The following is a 25656-nucleotide window of genomic DNA, read 5'->3' as shown; positions in this document are numbered from 1 at the left end:
CTGCAAATGCCAGATGCATTTAAGGCTGGGTGACTGTCACATGATGATGTTGCATGTCTACACTTGGGAAATCTTATAAGTGGGTGAGAGTTAGTATCCAGGGACTGCAGGCACCATTTACTTGCCAATGTGAAGTGGTGGACTTCCTGTCTGAGACACTACATTAAAATAAAACCATGTTTATTTACACTATGTTGCTCTTACATCTGTATCTTGGCCATGGGTCACATATTTAGTTGTTGTTAAGACTTACCAAGCATCTTTCGATTTGGACTCCCCAAGCATAAAACAAATTAGTGAGTTTCAGTTTGGGATTAAATTATCTTCAAATTTAGGTTGAATGTGGGACTCCCTGATTACATGCAGAATCAGCAAGATGTGTTTACCTGTTTTCCTTGTATGTCTGAAGACCTTTGAGGTTAAGTAATTTGGCCAAAATTGAAAACAGGAAAAAAAAACAAACCCTGTTTTCTAAAGTTAACAGCTCTGCTTCACTTTATTTCCTTTATTTCTTCACTGTCTTACTGTAATCATTGTCAAGAAAAATAATTTTTTGGTCTTTCACATGATTATGACAAAAATTCAACAGCATTCTTTATGTATCTTATGTCAGAAATATGTATATCAGGAAGTGAGATTCCTAACAAAATTAGAGGTGGTTTGTCTGACAGGCATCAGTAGCGTTTGTTGATGGTATGTTATTATTAACCAAAAGGTTTATCTTTTACCTTGACAAGATCAGAAGTTTTGTAATTGTTGCTCAGATTTGCATTGTTCTTTCTCTTCCAGGAGAGGGCAGTGATTTGTACACATTGCAGACTTTTCCAAAGTTATACAAAGATTGTTTATAATAACCATCAAGTACTAGATGTGAAAACATGGGTCAGTTCATACACTGGATTGTTTCTGTGAGAAACAGTAGTTTTGTCTGTACATAAATTCACTTAAAATTTTTCTTCAGAACATACATTTTATTGCAGATGAGGAACTCATAGGAACTTCTATAAAAATTGATCAAGAATGTCAATGGTTATGGTCATCAAACATGCTATTCTTTTGTGAACTAAGAAAAAGTTGTTAGTGTATCTGTAATAGTGTAGGGATATGAGAGGCAAAAGTTCATACTAAAAAAATGTTGTAGTTGAATAGGGAAGGTATCACATAGTAAGTAGTTTGTGAATTCAAAAGCTTGTCTGCTTTTCCAGATATATACCTGTAATAAGATGTATAAGAACTCCCTGCAAATTTCTGGTCTTGTTTTATACTTACAGGGGTGAAGTCTGATCCACTGTATGAAGAATTATTACGTGAGAAGAAATTCTTGTTTCCCAGTCTACTGCCTACTTTCAGGTAAATTTTCACTAATGAACATAAATCCAGATATAAAGAGAAGGATCTGTTACTATCAAATAAGGTAGCTCAGTAGTCTCACCTGATATATTGTGTGGCCTTGTAGGCCTTATGTAGGTCCTAGAGTACACTAAAACACCTCCAGAATCTTATCTCACATTATGAATGTGATTTGGAAGTGGACCAAATGATGACTGCAGAAAGGGAAATGTTGGGAAGGATTATATAACATCTCAGAAAACAGCTAGACTTTTTGATAAGCAGTTCTTTAGTTTACTTAGTGGAGTTGCTGGGTAATGCTGAATTATGTTGGCATGAGGATCCTTCCAAATAATTTTTTATATCATAATTGTTAAATAATTTGTACAACTATTGACATATTTTTCTTTATAGCTGAAATTCTCTAGGTGCCAAGTGTGCATCATAATTTTCTTCCACTGCACATAAAATTACTTAATGAATATTGGCTTGCAGGATTATTATCCTTCCAGCTAATTCCCAGTCCAACTCAACTTGCCTTTTCCTGGGCTTCTTGCCACATTCCATTTTTCCCTATGCTGTTGATGTTATGTAGGACTGAAATGTGGAATTATCTACAGTTCATAAAAGAATCAAGTACCTTAGGCTGTTTTGTTCATCTATTATTAATATACAGTAAATGCAAACACAAGCTAACAAATGGCAAAGGATAAACACATTAAAGACAGGCCAGTTCCCAGAGAAATAATTTAAAAACTTGTCAAACAATTTCTGAAACACGGAAGAATGATGATTTCACATAGATTCATTGTATATATTCTGGCACTGTAACTTTTGCTTTATATAATATATATATTTTTAAATGTGAATATTCCATTGGAATATCTCAGATTTAAAGATATCAGCAAAATCAGACTTGTAACACCAGTGTGGATTTTAAAAAATGGTCGAGTAACTTGTTGCCAAAAATGTATCCTTGCACCAGTTAACAGCCTTCTGTTACTCCGACATTACAGTTTCACAAAATACTTTGTTCACCAATTCCTATTTATTCTCCCGCATTTATATTGCTAATGGATGCCATTTTTCCTCATGGAGGAATTTGTTGATGCCTTTGTTTCATATGCACTTCCATGCCAGATGCCATTTTGTCAGACTGCTCCTATGCTGCCACCTGTTGCATGGCAACAAAATAGGGTGGAATGTTTGTGGGAAAGTTTAACCTCTGCTCCCATACCACCAACATTTGCCTCTAATGATGTGGGCCAACATCATAAAATAGGAGGCATTACTTTCAGAGCAGGCCTTGTATATAGCTCTATGCTTGAAATAATCAAAGGACAAATTGAAGATGTACAGCCTTTTCTTGTTACACCAGTTTAAAAAGTTCTTAGAGTATTCTATCTTCAAATTAATTCAATTATTAGACTGGATTTTATCTTGCCTGGAATGAAGGTTTGGGGGGAGTTCGATAGCTTTCTCTACAGGCTTTGTGGAGAATGGTCTGAGAGCAACCCTGAGGAAAAGGACTTAGGTCTGTTGGTTGATGAGAAGTTCAATATGAACCAGCAACATGCGCTTGCAACCCAGAAAGCCAACTGTATCCTGGGCTGCATCAAAAGAAGTGTGACCAGCAGGTTGAGTGAAGTGGTCACTGCCCTCTACTCTGTCCTTGTGAGATCCCACCTTCAGTACTGTGTTCAGCTCTGGTGCCCTGAACATAAGATATAGGCCTGTTGAAACGGATCCAGAATGGGCTATCATTTTTGGTATTTAGTAAGAGCAAAAGAGACAGTAAGCCTAAATGTTATGGTTTTGTTTTGTTCTGTTTGCTTGTTTCATAACCTTTTAACATGTAAGAAGTGAAACTCTTCTTGATAACAGTCAACATCAAGTAGGTAGGTTATCTTAATTCCACCTTCTGCAGGTGAGGTAACCAAGGTTCCACAAGGTCATTTTTGGCTTGTCTGGTGATAAAAATCTGTGGCTTGAGTAGTTCAAAGAATATTTGTGCCAAGTCTTTGTGCTTGTTTCCATAAGGCAGTACTATGTTTCAGAAGGAGAACTCAAAAACTGAAGTTTTAATGCCCTAAGTGCTGTGTATGTATGCCATGGTCAAGTGGCATCACAGGAAATGGCAGCTCTGCAAGAGAAGAGCTGTGTAGCCACATGAGAACAGTAGAGCGAAACTCCTGTAGTTGAGTGATTTCAGAAGTTATAATGATAAGTCATAAATTAGTATTAATATTAATATAAATTCAGATTACATGTGCAAATATTTTGGAACTTGTACTATTTTTTATTAACAAATTATATAACAATAAAAATTGTAAAGAGCTTAAGAATTGGTAAACCAAAGCATCTAAGCATGTGAAGTGCCAAACCTACAGCACAAGATCTGATTGCATTACTCCCATTTTCTAGATACTTGCTTCATCCTATGCTTTAGGTACACAACAACTGTAGCAAGAGCTACAAGGAGAAAGAGACTTTCCTTGAGCTGAATGCCTTGACCTAAAATGCAGGAAACCAGTCACATCCCACATTCCACCATAGTGGAAGTGAATAAACATGGGTAGTGAATAAACATATCCATATCATAATGTGTTTTATGCAAGTTCTTGTGGTATTTTTTTATTTTTATATCTGTCACTTTCCAACATTTGATCTTCCAGCATTAGTAGTCTTTTAATGTTATCAAAAATGGAATGTGGTTAGCTGTAATTCAGTACTCCTTTCAGGCTTGCTGGTTTGACTCTGTGGGCCACTGACTTGCACCCACCTCCTCAGAAGAGATTTTCTAAAAAGTTGTTTAAAGCCATTGTAGGAAATGACTCAGGATAATTGCTAGTCTAATAGGCTTTCTTGGTTTCCTGGAATCCTTTAAATATAAATCCTTTGCTAGAAGAGAGAATTTCTAAGAAAAAAAAAAGAAATACAATATGCTGGTCAAGACGCTTAACTTTGATATGGTTCACGCAGTAGATCTCTCCTTCCCATCCAGAATCCCCTGATGTTTTGTAGCATATGATGATTGCTGTTAATATGGCTTATCACTAGTGGCACTTCTGTCCATGTGGCTGTATTCTGTGTGTGTGTTTTCTCCACTCAATATGTATCTCCCTTCCAATACTTGAAGGGAGCATATAACCATGAGACAGTAGGACTGTTTACATGGGTGGATAGTGATAGGACAAGGAGGAATGGTTTTAAGCTAAGACAGGGGAGGTTTAGATTGGATATTAGGAGGAAGTTTTTCACACAGAGGGTGGTGATGCTCTGGAACAGGTTGCCCTAGGAGGTTGTGGATTCCCCATCCCTGGACGTGGCTCTAGGCAGCCTGGTCTAATGGCTGGCATCCTTGCATACAGTGGGGGGTTCAAACTAGATGATTGTTATGGTCCTTTTCAACTCAGGCCATTCTATGATCTCTAGCTTCTTTGAAGCATCTGTACTCTAGCAGTGCTCAATCCAGAATGTGTGAAAAAGAAGCCAAGAGTTTGTTGTCTCACAAAGCTCTCAAATGACCTTGGTTAACCTGAATTCACTATATAATTTTTGGTGGTAAATGAAATAAATCTAAACTAGCTCTGGAGGTAGACAGTTGGGTTGTGATACATTACAGAAATATTGTTTAATTCTGATATTATATAGCAGCAGAAAAATTCTAGTTTACAACTGTCCAAATAGTTGGGCCTAGTCAGTTCTCTTTGGTCTACTCGACTGGAGCAAAGGAGTCAGAGCTGAGCCACAACTCCCTAAGTGGGACAGAGCTCACTCTTTCCTGCCTCCTGTTCTGCTAGCGGCAGAGATGTGCTCAGCACATGCTACCCTCTTCCACGTCTGAGTACTCTCCATCAGGGTTAAGACTGTTGCTAAATTTATCTTCTGGAGCTCTGTCTACAAATCAGTTTCTTAGTTCAGTCTGCAGTATGCTGCAGAGATGCTGGCTTCGTAAGTATTGCTCAAACTCTGCACCACTTTTAATTGGAAGGTGTCTTTTATTTTTGTGAGCCTTGTTCTCTCTAGATTCTTGCTTTTTGATGACTTTGATACTGCAGGAATCAGAGCATAAAATGTTTTCTTCTTATTGCCTGGGTATCAATGCAGACTTTTCCAGTGTCATGAATTGATTATGATACTCAGACATTTAACATCCTCTGTATGATTCTGTCTGACTAAGGGAACATCTCACGTACACTGTGGTATAGCACCAGAATCTGTTTCCTTTCCCCTAGTTTGTAACTTACAGTCCCTTGCTCAGGACATAGCAAACTGCAGCAGTGTCTTAGAATGACCCTTCTTGCTGGCACATACCTGTTTGTAACACAGCACCAGCTACCCATGCCAACGCTTAACCTGGTTATTGGCACCTGGTAAATCATGGTGCTGTTTCATGCATTAGAAGTGAAGAAATTAGGAAGTCTGTAAATGGTTTCACTCTGCTCAGTGCAGTAGTGAATTAAATCTGGATGCCAAAGTACACAGAGGATAGGATTCTGTCATGCAAAATGAAAGGAAAATCACCGGGTGGATTCAAAAACTATAGCCAAGACTGTGTGCGTCTGAGGACAAAGATAGAGTTCTCTGCATTCTTTGGTGTGTGCTATTCTTTTGAACGTATGCCATAACTTCGCATTTCCTGACTTCAGTGGATTGGAAAAATTGGCTGATTGCCGAAAACTGAAATATATACAGAAACAACATTCATAACAATGCAGTGCCAGGTGCAGAAAAAAAAGGTCATGTGAATGAATCTCATGCTTCAAGGTGTAAACTGATCAACTGCGAGGTTCAAGAAAGTATTTCTTTACCTCCTGAGTTCTTAGGTAACGTTACTGTCCCCAGCTGGCTGGATGCATTGTGTTTTCCATTTTTCTTGTTCTGAATCATCAGGTATCTAAAAAATGCTTGAGGCAACGTACAGGCCCAGAGAGCTGAATGGTCTGTTCTACTATGGCAGCAAGAATGGTATTTGAATATGGTTCCATTTCCTTTGGGTTATTATTTTGTTATGAAGCACTAAGGGAGTGACAACTATACTGCTATAGTTGCTGCTGTGAAAATATTGAGACTGCTTTGGATCCAAGGAACACACGCTCTCTTGTTTTGTCAGTCATGTGCTAGTGATGCAGGGGGTCCCACTCTGTTTTCTGTTTTTGAGGGTTGAGTAATGCCTATGATTGTAGTGGTCCTGTGTACAGAGTTGTTTTTCATGCTCCGAAATTGCATGCTTCTAGTATTGTTTGGGAGAAGTCCATTTTAAAATAAATTCTGATTCAAATTATACAAATTGTGCTCGTGAACATAAACTCCCAGTCCACTAGAGAAAGTCCAAGTTCTGTGTAGGCAACGGGACTACATATTTTCTGCAAATGGGATCCTCATGCTCTTCATATGGTGTTGTATTCTGTAAAGGGCTCCTGTGGAAGTAAGTCTTATGTAATCTGTGTACAGGATTTGAATATGCAACCATACACAACTGAATATACTTTTCATTTCCAGGAAAAATGCAGCAGATTCATGGAGATATTGTCATACTTGCACTAAATGGGATGCTGTAGCACTTCTGTCTGGGGATGAATGTTCTTGGGATGAATGTATCTGTAAGGCAACTACATCTTAAGAGGCAGGACAATTTTCCTTGTCTTTGTCTATATCACAACTAGGCAAAGCATTTTTATTTCTTAACATTTTGGTCTTTTGAAATAACGAAATGCCACTTGTGTTTAGGTCACACTGTAAGACGGGCTGCAGTTATTAATGGCTTACTTCTGTGTGATAGTCAGGATTTCCTCTGTTCCTCCTCTTCCACTCTCTTTGAAGTAGGTTATAATCCTATAAATTCAACAGAGAAAGCAGGAGTTGTGGATAACCACCTTATCTTCAACAACCAACAGGAGCCTTTACTGTGCTTTAGAAAGTTTATCAACCACAGAAGGTGAGTTAGTGAAAGCAGCTCAGAGGTGGAACTACTCACAAGGAACAGCTCTGGTATTTTACAGGGAAGCCCTGAATCGTTCTGCCCTTCAGAATTTCCTTCAGATAGTTACGGGACAAGCTACCAGTAGACAGCAACTGAACAGGGCTGATCTTCAAGAAGAGTAGTATGCAGCATTGCAGAACAGGGAGTCACATCCTGAGTAATCCTTGTTGATCTTAAGAAGATAAGTGGCAAATCTGATAGCGAGAAGAGACAGAAATTTACTTGTTCAATACTTGGGTTGCATAGTCCAAACTCTGTTCTTGTCTATTACATAAAAGCATTTCACTTCCTTTGCAGAATACTGCTTTACTCCTTGGAACATATTCCTGTTCCTGAATCTGCCAGATTCTTAGATCCATCTTAAGTACAAAGGAGGGAAGCTTTTGAGGGAGACACCGTTTTCTTCTCAAGGTTTTTGGTCACAGTGATGATATGGCAAAGCTTGGGGATAGCTGCCATCAAAAAGTTGCTTTGAAGCAAACTTTATTTGAAGCCTTTAATATCAGTGGCAATCATCCAATCAACTTCAAAGTGCTCTGGCCCAAAAGTGATGATGGTAGAGCAGAAGAAAGACAGCGTATGCACAAGAAAAACTAATCCGCACAGCCCCAAATGATAAATTTACTCTACCAGTAAGTTACAGAGAAAAGAGCTTTGGCTTTACATTTTGAAATAGCATTCACATCTCCAAAGTGGTACCAAGACATGTACTTCTTGTAACTGTTTACAAATGGAAATGACGGGGTATAAAAAAAAATAACGGTTGCTTATAATAGCAGCATGTTTATAGGCTCCTCCAGAAAACACTGAATAAGATTTGAACTTCCTAAAGACATTTCTCTGTAATCAGACGAGGACTTTCAACAAATCTCTCTTAACCTTCAAGCCTTGGTTTCCTCATCTCTCAGATGGGACTACTGATGCTTACCTCAGTTCCTAAATGTAAACCAGAGTTCTTATCAGCCCTAATTTGTCACCACTTGGCTCAGGAGTTTTATACAATGAGAGAATTTTGCTCTTCAAGTACTGCTTAACATTAATGCTAATACTTCTGATTTAGTTTTTGCTCTAGCATCTCTTCTCTTCTACATAACACTGCAAGTGGCTTTCACAGCAGGTGAAACGTCGTGCCGTAAGGTTAGTGACATGTACCAAAGAAATAACAAATAGAGCTGTGGAAAGGCAGAGCATGATAAAAGTCAAAGATCAAATGAATTTTCTGAGCTGTTTTTTATCTAATATGAGACACTTCCAGGTGTTTTGAAGTTAAGAGGGATGGTGGCCCACATGCTTGGAAAAAAATTCCAGCTGGAAGGTTTACCACAAAACTGAAAGAGGATGTGGACAGGATGCTTGAAAGGGCTTTTTTACTCCTCTTATAGTTAAATCCAGTCAAAGCCTGGACATAGCAAAGGGCTGTGGGCTAAGAGTGAGTGGAGTGAGAGGGAAGCCTTGTTGCCAGGCTTGAAGCATACCCTGTTAAGGGACAGCTGTGACTGGAAAATACCACTTTCCAAATGGAGACTTGCATGGCAGATAGTTATATCCAGGGTGTGGATGTAATATACCATGGGTAGAAAAGTACAGGGATTGTCTTTTGCCAGGGACTTATGCAACCACATACATAGCTACTGACCATTTCCTCCCTGACCTCCCTTGGAGGGGTTTTCTATCCAAAAGTGTAAAAATTACAAATCCTGATGAATTGCAGTCTAGGCTCTACCTAGAGAAACTTTTAGACTGTTCGTGCCATAAATATCTCTTAGAGGCTGTCTGACGTCAGAGGATTTGGAGAGAGAGGTTGGTCTGAAACTGAAAACAGCAGCAGTTCCAGTCTCACTGCAATAGTACTGCCAGTGAGAGGAGCAGCACAGACGTTTCTCTGTGTGGATTATAGGACTGCAGAACAGGGAGGAACTGCACAGGCAGACAGGCATTACAGTGTAAGTGCAGCTGCTGCAGCAACTCTTCTAATAATTTTGCTTGTTTTCAAGAACAAATCCCTACCAATGCTGCTTTCTTCTTTTTTTTTGTTCTCCTCTGAAAGGTCCTGAAGACAGCTTGGCAGCACACAGGATTCAGGTTTGGCTTGCTTGCTTCTCGCAAGGGTATGCAGAGGGGCTGACCATGCAGGTTATTGTATGAGTCTGTAACTGAATGGGGGGGACAGGAAATGAAGGAGGTTGGGAAGGAAAGAGAGAGGGAAAAAATACATCTCTGGGAGACTACAAAATTAACTAAAATCCAACTCCTTCATGTTATAGTAGCAAGACAACAAAATCTCAGATAATCCCTAGGCAAAACCCAGCTTTCTTAGACCATTTCACAATGCAGGATCTGTTTTTTTTTAACTCTTTAATCCCTTGTCAGATTATGTAGCAAACAGTTCCTCTTTCCTTATGGGGGAGGACAGGATGTTTCCAGGCTTCTTGACAATGTAGTCTTGTTGCACTTCTATTTGCCAGGCTTTTGATGATAATAGATCCTAACATGAGTATGCGTTATTGCTTGCTAAGTCTGACAAACTTAGCACCTTGAGCCTGTGCTACCTGGATACTAAGGGCACTCCAAAGAACCCACTGCTTCTGCAGAGGAAAGAGGCATCTTTCACATGTAGAAACTAGCTGTAACAGTCGTGTATGAAGGAGGCAGCTACTGGAACTAGAGTGATTCTGAAAAACCTGCAGAGTTACTACTACAAACATACAGTGCAAGTCCTAAGGAAAGCTAATGATTTGTAATTTTTTCCTAATTTTATTTTTTTCTTATAACTCAGCAGCTCAGAGATTCCCAAGCCTACCCCATAGGGATAAGGTGTTATTTCTTTGCACCTAGATTTCTGTGCTTGATTCATGTGAATTACCTTACCTCCCTTCCCACTCTTGCCCACCTGGGTGCTCCCCACTCCAGCAGAGGTAGGAGCTGTTCTGGGAACAGCCCTAGAAGCACAGAATGATAGAACTGTAGAATGGCTTAGGATGGATCATCTAGTTCCAGCTCCCCTGCCCATAAGGTGAAGTATCTGTCCTCCTCAGTGGGATCTTCTCTAACCAGACCCTTGACAGAACCAGCTCATTTCCCCAGATGAATGGAAAATTTGGTGCCTTCTGTGTGAACCTGACTTAGATAATACTTGTAAGTCTAAAAAGCTCTTTGCCAGTTAGAGAGTGCTTGGTCTGTGCAGGTGCTGGAAGGAGAGATGACACCCTTGAACATAAATACAAAGCTGGACTGAGAAGCAGAAGCTGTGTGAGTTGTGCAATATAGTGTGCTGAGCTGCTAATAATTGGCTTCAGCCAACAAGCAGTCACAAGAAAGACTGTTGCAAGTTGCTGCTCTGTAGGCTGAGTTGTTTTGGTAATGGAATAAGTCTATAAATACTTTTCCTCCTAAGGGGTTGGAGTAGGTTGCAGGGGGAATTAAACAAAGAAAGAGGAGGAGGGAGTTTTTCAGGAATCATCCCAGAAAATGAAATTGAATAGAACTATTTAGCTGTGCTGAAAGTGACTGTAGGATTGTCCCTTTCAATGACTGACTGCTTCATATAGCAACTTTGCTGGCTTATGTGATGAGATAGCCTATGCTAGGAGATATTCCACACCTAGTCTCCACTGAGAGAAGCCGTACAATGAAAAGCAAGCTAGACTGAGATGAAGAAAAAGTGGACAGTACCAACTGCTTGTGTAAGGGAGCATGTGTTCTCAGGGCTAGGTTCTGCAGAGATATACTTTGGAAGTGAAGTCTCCAGACTTGGAAGGAATTGGATTGGGATTGGAGTTGCCTTACCATGACATGTCAGAATTCCTTTCCTCTCTCCCATCTCTTTCTTATTAGATTTTCTTCCAGTAGTGTAACACCTCCCTTTCCAAGAAGCTGCTCTATTTTCTTCACAGCACCCTAATCACATTGGCTGGCAACGCGAAGGAACAGAAATACTTAAAAATGTAGTAGCTTGTTTTAAACCTGTTTGCCCCAATAAAAGCTTGAGGGCTGTCACAGCCAAGGCAAGTGTTTGGGAGCAAAGGACACTTCTATTTGATTCAGCAGTTAATCTGTTTCAAGCGTATTGGTCAATACAAAATAATACGTACAGAGCAGGTGAAAGCTAAGAGGAGGGGAAGAAAGACTAAGGAGATAATTCTAGATGTGGAGTGCATTAAGCTGACTGGCTCCTTTCTGTTTTATAATTCCTTCTCTCTGCCTTGGCATCCCACTAAGGAGTGACACTACATGCTGGGGTTTGCGAGCTTGGAAGTTCCTTGTGGGCTGTTAGTCATGGTTCAGGATGAAAGGTGGTGGACACCGACCCTAGAACTAAGTGATATAAATGCAATACGTACAGAGCAGATGTCTTTTCAGTTTTGCTTTGCAAAATAGAAAGCAGTTCTCTATTACAGTTTATGACAATCAGTTCAACCCTGAGGTTTTAAAGGTCTATATTATGTGTTCCAAAGTGCTGTCTCATGGTTTCACAGAGCTGAGTAAGCAAATTCTCTGGATATCTTAGTGGCCTTACCACACTGTATCACTTGTCTACTGCTATTCCTGCTGGCTATTTTGGTTGTGCTCCTCATGTACAAGAGAGATCATTCAGTTCATCTTGAAATAGGTCATAAAAAAAATGTCTTACCAAGTCCAGACACAGTGTGCACTATTTTATTGGCAGAGAGGCACAGCTAGAGCTGAAAAGCATCTTGAAGGTATCTCTCAGATTGTTCTGGTTTTACTCCATCTTCCATCATTACCAGAAAATTCCCCAAGGTCCAGTGGAATTCCAGAAACTCATGTAGCCACTGCAGGCCAGCCATCTGACCTAGTCATTGAGCAATCAGGAGACACAACTTCCTGACACTTAAAGGGAAGGATGTGTGGGCAGTTTGGCTCTCAGTGCTTTAATTGCTGTGGATTTTCAAACCTGGGTCAATCCTATGGAGATCTGACCCACTCTCTTCCCTGCTGCCCCCAGGCGAGAGCAGCATATTCCTCAAATAAAAGAAAATTGGCTGCTCTAATTTTCACTGGATAAAAGAATTTTCATGTATGTTCCTGTGGTTTTTTATGTTGTTGATTGATGGTGATGTCTCTTATGGCTTTTCTGTTTTCACCAGCCATGCTTTCTAGTATCACACTCCTTTGAATGGTTGCATTTGCAGAATATATACTAGTGTGCAGTAGATGTGATTCATTTATCATATTTCTGCAATTCCACTTATCAAGCAGAAGTAACACTACTGTTACTACTCTGCGTGTATCAGGCTGAGGACTTGTCTTCCAAGCTCTGTGCAGATATTACATTTCTTAGTGCCATTTAAGTTAGGTAAATGGGAATTGTTAGGATGGGTTATCAGCCAATGTAAATAGGTGTGGGGGCTTCTATGCACCTAAGATGAATGTATTCCAACTGAGAATTTGCCCTGGTGTCTTCAGATTGGTAATGAGTGACTTGAGGCACAGACAGTGCCTGTCTGCTGTCATTTGTACTTGTGAAAGTTTTTTGTAATTCTGTATTGTTCACGAATCTTATTCCAGGATTCAATTATAAGTAGGTTCAAATAGCATCAGAATTTGGTCCAGAGAAACTGAGGCCCAAGTTGTGCAAAGTAACCTGTAATTTTGGCTCTTTATTTTTAGTGTCTTGTTAAGACACTTGAAGACTGAGACAGCCAAAATTATAAGCTGCTTTTGAAATGCTAGCTGACTGACTTGGGCAAATCTAGTGGGTTTGATTTTTCTCACGTGTTTTTTACAAAGTGTAACTCTGTGAAAGTCAGCTAAGTTACTGCTGTTGCACAGCAGTGGGAGTCGCAGAGGAATGTGTCCCATGTTGCCAGAAGCTCCCATGAGCTTTGGTATGTCAGTTCTGTACTCACATTCTGTTTTTCTTGAGTATCCAGGATGTGCTTTGATTTGATTTGCTGAGAACCATGTAGCCGCATGACCATGAATGCATTGCACACTAAGCAGTGCTGTTGTCAGTGCAGTCTCAAGAATTTTTAGGGCTGTGTGTTAAAACTGTGCCCGATAATGGTCAAACAGGCTTTTTTTCCTACTAAATATTTGCCTTAGGCTTTGTGTCCTGTTAATATGCTGCCCAGATTTCACGTTACATGTTAGACTTATGTTTTCAATTTGTTTTGTATTTCAGCACTTGAGATACTGGTTTCTTCAATGATCTTTATGGTGTTAGATGGTATTTCCTAATAGTAGGAGTTTTCTAGACTTGGAACAACATGGGATAACAAATCTGACCAGGAGAAACTCATGTGTTTTTTGGATTTGGTAGAAATTTAATCTGAGTGTATTGGAGACGTATACCAGTGATAAGGTTTCTCTGAATTTAGGAATTAGAGAGACTGAAAGTGGAAAGAGGGAAGTAGATAAGAATGGAGTGAGACAGAATTTAAGGAGTAGGAGCTGGAGATCAGAATGATGTGTTTAGACTGCAGGAAAATGGAAAGAGAGTTAACCTTGAGGAACTAGGATAAACTTGGCAGTAATGGAGGAGTAGGCTCCCTCCCTGAATATCAAGTGCTTGCTCACTTCCCGGTTTTGCTGACTACCAAGTATTAATCACTGCAGTTAATATTTCTGCTTATGAGCTCTGAAGTTCACATTTGTTTCTGTTCAGCATATTTTCCTCTTCGTTGTGTCCCAAGTTGAATTAAATGTGGGCAATGTATGTGCCAGCCCAACTATTCCTTGAACTGGGGACAAAACTGAACTGCAAGACCCAAAAGCTCTCTGTCTCATTGGTATGTTACTTTTATTTTTGAGAAGGTGTAAGCGAGGAAGCATTTTTACTCTTTTGACTTATATTATTCTACGTACTGAACAAGCCTGATTAGAGAGGCTCTGTACTATGTTTACTGCTTAAACTATTGGATTAATGAGCCATAAAGTCTTAAGAGATTGAATCTACACAGCACCAAGTAGGAAAATCTTCATTTTAGAAGAAAATCAGGTCCAGTTTCACCTTATAAGATCTGACGAGAAGATGAGTTCTCAAGGAATTTTCATAAATTAAATATGCAAATGCACACTCACTCTAGGGAAAAAGAATATTTCTACCAATGAACACCATCAGGATTAGGTTTGACTGTGAAGAAGTCATGCAACATAACATTTTAAGGCTTTAATATCATGTGGTAAAGCTCTCTTCACCCAAGACAAAGCTGTGGGAAGAGATGAAAAATCTTAGGTAATGAGTTCACTAGTAGCTATTAAATACGATAATCTGGCTGTATTCCCATCTTTGAGTCCTAAATGACTAAGAAGACTGAACAGGGGTAGGATCAGATTATATATGGTGTTCTTGTTTGCTCTCACTAACCGTTTGCAGCTGGCTGTTATTTGGAGATAAAGTACTGGTTTAGATGGACATCGGCTCTTACTCGTTCTAATCAATTTTTATATTCCTGTGGTCTCCAAGAGACAAAACACTGTGAGGATCCTTTGATGTTTCAGATGTTGTAAGAGGGAGAAACAGTCAAATCCCTAAAATTTAGGCTGAGGAACCTGACCAGGTTCCTGTAAATCTTCAGAAACTAGTTCAAATATTGGAGTCCTTTAAATATCAAGAACAATCATGGAGAAATTATACCTTCATCTTTAGTACTAGTCTCAATCTTCTTGTCAGTTAAAGAAAGTGACTGGCAGCTCTCTCTGTTCCCCAGTTTCAAAACTGGATTACAAGCATTGTCAATTTTTTGCATAAAGGATTTCATTGGCTCTTTCATTCTCTCTTCTAGTTATTTTTAGAAATGTTAACATTTACAGAAATATTTTAACTCAAAAGAAAATGTGAAACATTTCATAATGCGTACTCATCAACTGCATGATGGTTGCTGTTATTTTCATAATTAACAAATATTTTGGGTGCTTCTCTTTTCCAGGAAAACTCAGGGCTTTTAAAAAAAAGTTTGAAACTATTTTTAGGTGTTTCAGGCTGGTCTTGAAAAATCATTAATCTATGTGCATGCTCTTGGTCCTACACTGTCATCTGTTTTCTTTCAAAGCTATGACAGAAATACGTGGAAATTCCATGTTGCTCTGTATCAGGCTGCAAATTCTCCTAATTTCCTTGTCAAAGAAAGCAACCTTTTCAAGAAGGAATGAAACTACTGTAGAGCTCTATAAGTATCCTTGCATATATGTATTTGCGTGTAGAAATTTCATGGTCATTCCTAATATTTAACATGATTTCCCTATAACACAAGGCTATTTTGTTCCCTGAAAATGTTATAACAATCTAATCCCTCTCTGAAAATATGTAGTCAATAAATCTTCAGCCATAGCATTTGTACTTTCCATTGATTCAAGATCAAGCCCTTGTATGCAGTGGGTATGGTATACTCATTGGCCAAATTGTTTCTTATAGAGCTGGAGCAATCTCCTATTTAGCCTGTAGGGGTTAAACCAAGAGAATGCATTCTGGTCTGCAATCTTCAGCACTGCAACACTATGTGAGGACACAGGAAAGAGGTTTTATAACATTAGCAATTTATTCTTTGCATTCAGCACTTTCCTTTGGAAATTTTCTAAGCAATTTACAACTATTAATGGCTTTAGCTCTCTGTGAAACGGAGTCACTGCTTATTCAGATGCCTGTAACTTGACAGGAGTTCGTACTGCTATATACATACTCTCACTGCAGGTAGATCAGAGTTGGAGAAAGTCATGGCGGTTAAACTATTATGACAATGCTTTTATCTTTTCTCTTATCTTCTGCCTTGTTGGCAAGCCATATATTGACCAGAATTATACTTTTCCCAGAATGCAGATTTATCACAGAATCACAGAATTGCAGGAGTTGGAAGGGACCTCAAGAAATCATTGAGTCCAACTCCCCTGTTAAAACAGGTACCCTACAATAGATCACACAGTGAGGCATCCAGAGTAGTCTTGAATATCTCTATAGAAGGAGACTCCACAACCTCTCTGGACAGTCTATTCCAGTGCTCTGTCACCCTTACCACAAAGTTCTTCCACGTGTTTGTATGGAACTTCCTGTGTTCAAGTTTTAGGCCATTGCTCCTTGTCCTATCACTACACACTGCTGACAAGAGCCTGGCCTCACCCATTTGCATCCCACCTACCTTTGGACAGAACTGGACACAGTATTCTAAATGTGGCCTCACCAGGGCAGAGTAGAGGGAGAAGATCACCTCCCTCAACCTGCTGGCCATGCTCTTTTTAATGCACCCCAGGACACCATCACCCTACTACAGAGAATGTGTACTCCTCCCTTTGTTTCTCACTCCCTGTTTTCTGTGTTCTGGTTTCCCAAAGCATCTAGTCGTAATCCCAAATTCTTCTTTTTACCTCTCCATCTTTCAGTTAGGATTTCTGCTTGCATCAAGGATACGGAACTCATGTATTTCCAGTAGTGATTACTTCTAAGAGATCTGACCTAACTAGGTGGAATGAGTTTGTTTGATTAGGAGCATAAAGCTGTAGATACGGTTTGTCAGGATATTATTCTTCCTTACAAATGTTGTGAGGAACGGGGCCATCAGTTAGTGCAGACAGTCTTGGTTTTCTCACTGAGTCACTGGCCATTAAGCTGGGATGCTTGGACTGTGAGTACCCTGCTTAAATCCATTTGGCAGAATCCTGACCCCCTCCAGGCAGGTGACCCCGTCAGCATCTGCACAACAGATGAAAGAAAGCAAGAGCTTGACCAAACACGAGGGGACTTCAGTCCTTTGCTACTTTTGCAGCCGTATATACAGCGGGAACCAATTAAACTGTTTCTAACAGCTGAATGCACAGAGAGACAGTTGGTTTTGTTCTAGCCTGTGCTCTGATCTGTCAGCATCCTCCCGCACTGCTGTACAGGGAGAGAGCAATAGCTATGCTAGGGCCCTGCCAATATGAACTGTCTTCCAACTGTGCCCTACTGAGATATGAACTTGCCCTCATTGCTTGTTTCATACTTTTACTGCCCTGAGGGTCAGGCATCCCAATGAGTGAATTTCTCTGGCTCTGCAGTAGAGGCCCCAAAATATGTTGCCAATGACAGAAGTACAAAGCTTGACCTTAGTCTTTCATCATCATCAGGATTCAGGCAGTCTGTGCGAGTGTTACAATTCTTTGGCACTCACCATTACTAAGCTATAGGGAGAAAAACAGATGCATTTTCTGACTAGGGAACTTTTCCTTGGAGGGACCCCATGAGCTGTTTTCTGACCGTGCCTGGGCTTATCTAGGATAGTTTCATGTACCTGCTGGGGGGCACGTGTTAAGCTATAAATGTCCAGCTGTGTCCTCTGTGACACATTTTATGTTCAAACAGAGACAAAATTTAGCAACTCCTCACTCCCTCATCCTCTGCTTGCTTACAGTGGTGATGTTTAGTGTGCTCACATCTACTGGGACATCTCCAGAGGCCCATACTCTTTCTGATCTACACATCTGTTTGTGTAGCTAAACTACTGTGAAATGGGAGCCTTATCCAAAAAAAAAGCCTACTCTAAATACAAACTGGAGGTGACCTTATTATGTGTAGTATTATTTGTAGCTGTATGTATTTTTATTCAGACAGCATAAATATTCAGAATGGACTAAATTATGATCACTATCATCATATGTCAAAGATGAGGGAGATGATACTTTCCCTTTATACAATGAAACACCTATGCAGCCTTATTGTCAGCTGCTTTAAACTGAGTGAAAATAGCTGCCTCACTTCTGGCTATAAAACTCATATTACTTCTCGCTATTCACTTGAAAAATCTTATGTCAGTATGTGTCATTACTGGGATAAATGTGCTGTGGAGTCTGCTAGACTGCATGTCTGTTATGCAGAGTCCATGCCTGTAGGAAACAGGACGTGATGACCTTGTAGTCCTATGAATGCACATGACACAGAATCTGACTGACCATCCTACAGCCTGTGGTGACATATGGGAGTGCAGCAAATTAAAATGGAAGCAGATGGTGAAAAAGTCTCTGTGTTTTGCCTTCTCTTTTCTTTCGGCGATATTGCTTGCAGTCTTTGATCGAAATAGCTTGCTGAGGAAGTATGTCTCTGAGCTAGGATGAAACAGCACGGGGAATTCTGTGTTTGGTTCTGAGTACTCAATACTAAAGGGTTGCACACAGTGTACTTGTGATAGGGAGAGAGGCAAGCTTCAGTTATCCCTTGGAGCGCTCATTTGCTTTGGTATCTTGGAATTCTTTTGCTCTTTCAGAAATAAACCTAATTCACAAAGAAGCTAGAGGGAGCTTAGATTTTTGGTCCCAGATTAAAGGACAGCACTTCTAGAGAAATGGGAAATGCTTCCAGATTTCAGTGAAAAATACCCCTATTTTAATCTGGAGCTTGCTTCTGCGGGATGGCCACTGCTATTAATTGCCATTGGCCTTTCGCATGTGTCAGGATATGTGCTTTCCAATGTGTTAACTGTTTATCTACCTGCCTATCTACCTGTTTTTTTTTGTAATGAAACAAGCTGCATGACTGTGTAAGTTGTATTTTCCAGGTTTCTTGTTTAAACTGTGTGACTCTAAGTCCATGAGCTCCTACAGTTTTATAGTTGCATTTGGACTTCTAAAGCTGAATTTCTCACCAAAGTTTTGGGGCCTTGTTTTGAGGGCCTTATTATGCCATTTATTGTGGGTTATACGCTCTGTATCTTGTGATGCTGATAGGATGGGAAATAATGGGCACAGCAGACACAGTGAAGTTCTCCATCTCCTCCCAATCCTCCCCCTCTCCCCCCCCCCCCCAAAAAAAAAAAATAGCAAGCAGTTTTCCCAGTTCTGTGATACTCAGAAACAGTTTAAGTAATCTCTATGCAGCAGAAGACGCTATGCTGGACTTGTTTAGTATCACCTGGACTCCAATTATTTTATGAGTGTCTCATGACATGAACTGTTGGATTCTCAGTCTGTTGTACTACTCCTAGGCAAATGCACTGAGACTTGAGTTTGTTCATTGGTCAGTGTGTATGCTTCTTGAAACACCAACTTTTACATATTCACTGAGGAAAGACACAGTAATCACTGCATTATATTAGCGTCTGCATATCTGACACACCCAGTGATTTGTTTGCAGACTTTCCCACACCCTCAGAGTTGCCACTTCTTAGTTTGGGTCATTTTTACCATGGCTGTGTCAGATGTCATTTTCCCTCCAGATATTTTTGGGTGTAGCTGATTGCAGCAAGGAGGGAGGATAAGAGAAGTCTGCATTTTGGAGGATGATATGCAGCTCACCTGAGTTACATAATTAGAGGACATTAGAACATTTCTGCTTATGTGGTTTTTTTGTTTGACTTTTTTTTTTTTCCCCCCCTCACTATATGCCTCCTATCTGTACACTCGTAACTGTTCTTTCTTTTTGTTCTTCTTTCTTTACCTAGCTGTGGAACATGATAGGCCTGAGAATCCAAAATGTGCCTAACCAGAACTCGTCTCACTGAGTCACTGGGCCAGCACAGGCCTTTCATTTTATTATTGCAATTAGGTATCAGTAGGAAGATTTCATTGCACTCCTGTTTCATCAGGCCTGTCTGCTGTATCAAAGAGTCTATGTGGTTATGTTTATTAATATTTTATGATTTGTTTGCTTTGTTTGGACTGTGCCAGCTATAGGAGGTCTCCTGCTTGCAAATGGTGTCACAGAGCTGACTAAGTGACCCCTTGTCCTGCCTGCTCTGCTAACTGTGCTGAGCCAAGTAGCATCTGTCAGGGCATATGCAAGCATAGAAGGGAAGGAAGGACTTTGTTTACTCAGGCAAACAAATGAGCTGTAGATGAGAGCTGCGCTGCTCTTTGGCCATTAATTACAGGCTGCACATTTCTCAAGTTGCAAAAGCTAATCAGCCTTCACCTTGCTTAATACTTGGACAAGAGACCTATGTCTTTAGGAAGCAGTGATGATTGTTTAGAGGCACGTATGAAGTTTGATGCAGGTTCAAGACTGAAATCTGAGGAATTTGATATCAATATGCTATCAAAGTTTCTTGCCTGTGTTCCACAGTGCTTTGAGGCACTAGTCTAGTCATCTTTAAGGTAGGGATTCAAGAGTTTAGAGTATTAGGATACAAGTTACATAGTGAATTAACAATTTTGGTCAGTACTTTACTTAGTGCAGTAAAATATGTGGTTCTCAGACACTTGTCATGAGGCGCTCTGTGAATGGGACACCATCTAATATAACTGCCTTAAATTTCTGGTTTCTATTTGTTTTCTGGCTTCTTGTTTCTGACCCCCCACAGACACTTAAGATGCTTAACAAACTGTCTCCTTTAAAAACAAACAAAAAAAAAATGGTTCAGAATGATCTCTTGGACTCCACTGCTCTGTGTCTGAGAGCTGTGTTACACTGGGCCAGTTACAGGACCGCATTTACATAAATATTCTTTAGCTGTAGCTCCTTCAGTATTTATCTTCAAATTTTGTACAATCTGTGATGAGACCCAGAGCACCTCTGCTGTAGCAGATGTGGCTTTTACCTCTAGAGCTTGGTTTTTCAGAATTCTTCAATATCCACATCATCAGCTGACTTCAAAAGGAGTTGTGGGTGGTGCAGAGACATTCAGTCATTTGCCCAAGGTCACAGTGACAGCCAGGATCAGAGCTCTACGGAGCATTTCCTGGCTTCAAGTAAATAAATGAATATGACAAACTGATAGAAACGTCTAAGCTGTACAGATATCCTGTATAAGTGCAGCTCCAGAAATGGGTCTTGTATTTCTTAAATAAGATTTAAACAGCTACACTTTCATAACAACAGCTATCAGTACCTGTGCAGCAGCAGTAACTACCAGCAAAGTAGGGACTACTATCTCTGATTAGGTCATCTTTTCCACTGTAATGATTGTTTTTAAAATATCCCAGCTTGGGAATTGCTTGGAATGTCCCTTCATTTGTTGGCTTGGCACTAGCCTACATGGTAGTAGGGTGAGGCAGCGCTTCTTGATTACTTTCCTGAGGTCTTACCAACTGTTGTTCCTGTGTGGTGCAAGGGATGCAATGAGCCCTGCTTTTTCTTATCCACTGCACTAAGATTAAGGTTGCCTGGAAAAATCAACAGTTGTAGAAAGTTTGTTGAGTGGGGCCACAGCTCCATCCGTCCTTATGCATCAGTTGAATGTGCTTGGGAATTCTGGCCACACCTTTGCAGAAGTATAGGAATTCCCAATTTATCCATAGCATACTCCAGTGATCCAGGTGCACTGAGCAGTATGAAACCTCCACATACTTCAGTCTAGGTTTTCATACGCCATCACAATTTGATTAGTGTTGATTTAAGAACTGAAATAGAAGCAGGGCTGCAGAAGCGGGCTAAATATTTTTCTCATTTAGCTGAGTTGTCTAAACACTAGGCCCTAAGACGAGCTCACACAAAGGCATCTGACACTGATTCTGAGTCAGGCACTATTATCCCTCTTTTAGAGAGTCAGAAGCAAGAATTGGCTTGCCCATGCCCACACAGAAATGCACAGCCAGAGTCAGCATTAAAACTTGGTTACTCAGAGGCATTCAGATGTGCAACATGCATCATGCTTCTTCCCACACTGCTTTCTGTAAAGTAGGTGCACTTCTCAGGGGTCAGGGGCAAACTCTTTGATCTATTGCTGTCTTTTGTAAGTATATTTTCTCTCTCTTGGTGCAATTTTCTTTTTAACTGTAAATACAGTTCCTCGAGTCTGCAGTAGTCTGTATCTGTAGAGCTTTTCATTGTTAGTACTCCTGGATAAAGTGATGTGTACCAGAGGAAAGTGAGAGAAGATCTATGAGAGTTCCAGAAGAGGCAAAAGGAAATTTTCTTTGTCATAGCAAAGCACAATGCTGAAAATGAGAGAACAATCAATTTAAGGGAAACCAGTAAAACATCGGAAACGTCAGGTTCATGCTGAGCTTGAGACTTATATTTCCTATCTGTTGGTAGTTTTTTAATACCTTTGCCTCTCCCTAGATTCTGGGCATAACTATTTGCGTCAACCTTCCTGTGGCTCAGAGCAGAATCTCCAGGCCCTTTCCTTTAAAGCCCTTGGAATTTACATAACCCTGCAATTGTAGCAATGCAAAATGTGGCTCTGGTTACAATAACATGGGTTTAGGGAACGCTGGGAAAGATTGTAGTGCAAAGGCATAAAAGCAAAACAAAACAAAACCCTACATGCTGTTTTAATTTTCAGCAGCCACGTGAGAACTGTCCTCCAGTTCCTAGCTATAAATAAATTTCTGCTGTCATAGGAAGACAAAAAAAAAAAAAAAAAAAAAGACCAGCAACCTAAACTGAACAGTTCTCATTCTTCCCCAAATTTTCTTTAGGTTATAAAATAAAGGAAAGGTAAATATTTCAAAAGCAGAGTGTGTCTGTGCTGAGGAATGCCAAAATAGTACTCAAGGGTTGATATTTGCATCAAGTGAAGAAATTTGGCATTAAGCCAATCTTCTCTGTTCCATCTTCACCAGCTGTTTTGAGAGAATCACCTAGGACTGCATATGGATAATGCGCCAGGCAATGCTTCTTAAGCCCCAGGGCACACTGCCCCAGTGTCAGCTGAGGCAGAAACTTTGAGATGAATGAGGACTACACAGAAGCATGCCTGTTGCTTGTTCCTGTCGGATGTTATGTGTTGCGTCAGGAAGATGGGACTTGGTGCCAGGGTTTTTCTGCTTTTCCAGTAACTTGGGGTTGGGCCTGGAGCTTACTCTTCTGAAAGCATTGCAAAATTAGTGGAAATGTTCTTCATGCCATTTATCTCGCTTTAAGCTGGAGACATTTTATTTATTATTTTATTTATTAGACATAATGTGAAAGACAGGACGGATAGAAGGCTGTATGAGGTATTACATATATGCTGTAGAACTGGAAGGAGTTTTGCTGCATTGACTCCAATCAGGAAAAAAAAATATCACTTGCATGCAAGTGTTAAAATAAAAAGTAGCTGGGCCTACAGTGCATCTGCTTTCCAGAAACCATACCAATACCTAAAGCTGAAAGGCAAAGCTTTCTGAAAGGTAGTGGTATTCTTGGAACAAGGTCTGCAGTGCTGCTGGGAAGTGTGAAATCTTGTCACTTCAAGGAGTAACATTTCCAGTTAGAATGTTCTGGTACTTTCAGTGCTGTGACCAGCAGAGGATTCTGACTTCAAAAATCCACAGTCAGACAGAAGCTGATGAAGTTAAAGATAAAATAATTATTATTTTCCTATGCAAACAGTTTAAAAACAAAGGAATGCCAAGTCAGGAAACTACAGATAATGTAGTACATGAGTACTACTATATAAACAGCAAGTAGTGTGTAGTTCTGCTGGCACAGCAAGGCCTACCTGGAGACAACAAAGAGCGTTTCTAATTGGCCTCGTTTGACTCACTGGGAAATTAGGCAAGAGAAAGAACGTTGCAGTATAAAAAGACCAGGCACTAAGTTTCTCTGCTTTTTGAGGAGTACGGACAATGTACTTCTCCGTAAAACATGCTGAGTACAAAAGGCAATGTGCTATGCAATACCATTATTTTCACTGCTCTATTTTAGTCAGTTTTCCATTGCAATGTCATATGCAAAATCATAACTTTTCAAATGTATTACACAATTCAGCTGGGGATGAACAAATACCAACACGATTTCTAAGGACATCTCTTCCTGCCTCATTGAAAAATTATCCCCAAGTCCCTATGTAATTTTTCTGTAGCATCAAGGAGTCCAGGGGAAAAGTGGATAGAGAACCTTGGCATCTCCCCTTCCTCGTATTTAATCTGGTCTCCACCAATGAAGTTTTGATCTCAAAAGAAATGTCTCCTTGTGAATTGACTGGCTTCAGAAAAAAAAAAAAAAAAAGAAAGAAAATTGTATTTTTCCAGTCATCCAGATTAATTAATAGAAATACCAGTGGCTGTACCAGTGGCTGAAAATCTAAAAAAAAAAAAAGTATTTTGACTATCTGTTGAAATGTAGAATGGGTTTTACAGAACTGTGAGACAAAGAGTGAGTGTATGAATGAATGAACACAGCTGTAAGGTGCTATAAAGTTTTTATTCCTGTGTGTTTGGGATGACCACATTACTCATAAGTGGTTGAGCCTTGAGTGAGTTACTCAATTCATCCCAGTATAAAAAAAAAAAAAAAAAAAGGCATGCTTACTTGCTTTTAATTTTTTGCCATTTTACTTTGTTGATTCTTGTAGTTGTTCATGTTTGCCTTGCTTTTTCCTCTTTTAGATGATATCAGGTCAGGATAGGATTTAGTTATATGGCCAGTATTGACATGGCTAAAATGTGCACAGAATGCTTTTGAAAAATATGTAAGGATCATGTGGTTGGGTAGTGAGATGCTGTGGCACTGACAGTTGCAAAGAATGCAAAATTAAACAGCCAGTGTGTCATACCAAAAGCAGTGCTATAAAAATAAGTGGATCTGCTTACTAAATCAGCTTATAGTTATTATATGTTGCAAAATACAGATTTGGTGAGCTGTTCAAATTAATTTCAGTGGATTGGAATGAAAAATTGTTACAATTGCAAGTGTCATAGGATAAGCTACCCTACATTCATATTGAGGGATAAGATATAATGCTTTGTGAATTGCATGAGAGGGTTGCTTTTTAGGGAATATAAGGATAGACTGACTAATGAAATTATGAAATAGGGAATGAGTGCAGAGTGTCCTGGGATCATGTGAGGGTTTCTCTACATAAGTCAGATAGAAAGGTTTGGTTGAAATTTCTTTCTATGAGTGTAAATGTCAGAAATCCTAAAATGTAACCCAATATATGTCAATCTGATGGAGTCCCAGGCAGAAAGACTGCAGATGAGGAAAGAAATATCAATGTCAGCAAAGTAGGAAGAAACTGTCTTGCAAGAAAACTGATTGATTTAGGTTGACTCTGGACTGTGGTGTTGTTTAGAATGTGTGTGAGGTCTCCCAGAAGGGGGGATATCTTTGAATTTGTGAATGCTCCCTGGAAGCATAGGAAGGACAATCTGCACCAGAAGAAGAGACCGATATTAGCATGAAATGTTTTTCCAGTCTTTGCTAGCATCTGCCTAAGAGTGACTCATCATAGGAATGGATAATGAGCCAGATGTGAGCTTGTGGGTCAGGCTTAGTGGGCAATACAACAAGAGCAATGTTGTGATGAATGTTTATTTCATAGAATCATAGAATTAGCTAGGTTGGAAAAGGCCTACAAGATCATCTAGTCCAACCATCCACCTACCATCAATAACCCCACTAAACCATGTCTCTCAATGCTATATCTAAACGTTTCTTGAACACCTCCAGGGACGGTGACTCAACCACCTCCCTGGGCAGCCCATTCCAGCGCCTGACCACTCTTTCAGAAAAGTACTGTTTCCTAATGTCCAGCCTAAATCTCCCCTGG

At 39.9% G+C, this 25656-nt stretch overlaps 1 protein-coding gene across 8 annotated transcripts in view; it reads left to right on the top strand.

Annotated features, from left to right (window-relative positions):
* The window catches only part of DAAM2 (dishevelled associated activator of morphogenesis 2), a 210938-nt gene that overhangs the window by 8142 nt on the left and 177140 nt on the right, over positions 1 to 25656 (top strand). For 5 of the 8 annotated variants that reach the window (XM_021392989.1, XM_021392990.1, XM_021392988.1 and 2 more), the window contains one exon: positions 1272 to 1350. In XM_021392989.1, coding sequence (XP_021248664.1) covers positions 1293 to 1350 — 58 coding nt within the window. In that variant the 5' untranslated portion in view covers positions 1272 to 1292. Of the gene's footprint in view, positions 1 to 1271; positions 1351 to 9147; positions 9259 to 9362; positions 9398 to 25656 lie in introns of those variants that run through there. The other 3 variants (XM_021392996.1, XM_021392995.1, XM_021392997.1) reach the window with 3 other exon arrangements.

This window comes from Numida meleagris, chromosome 3, assembly GCF_002078875.1.
Source record: "Numida meleagris isolate 19003 breed g44 Domestic line chromosome 3, NumMel1.0, whole genome shotgun sequence".
Lineage (NCBI taxonomy): Eukaryota > Metazoa > Chordata > Aves > Galliformes > Numididae > Numida > Numida meleagris.
The sequence above is the reverse complement of the archived record's forward strand: the minus strand, read 5'-3'. Positions and strand labels throughout refer to the sequence as shown.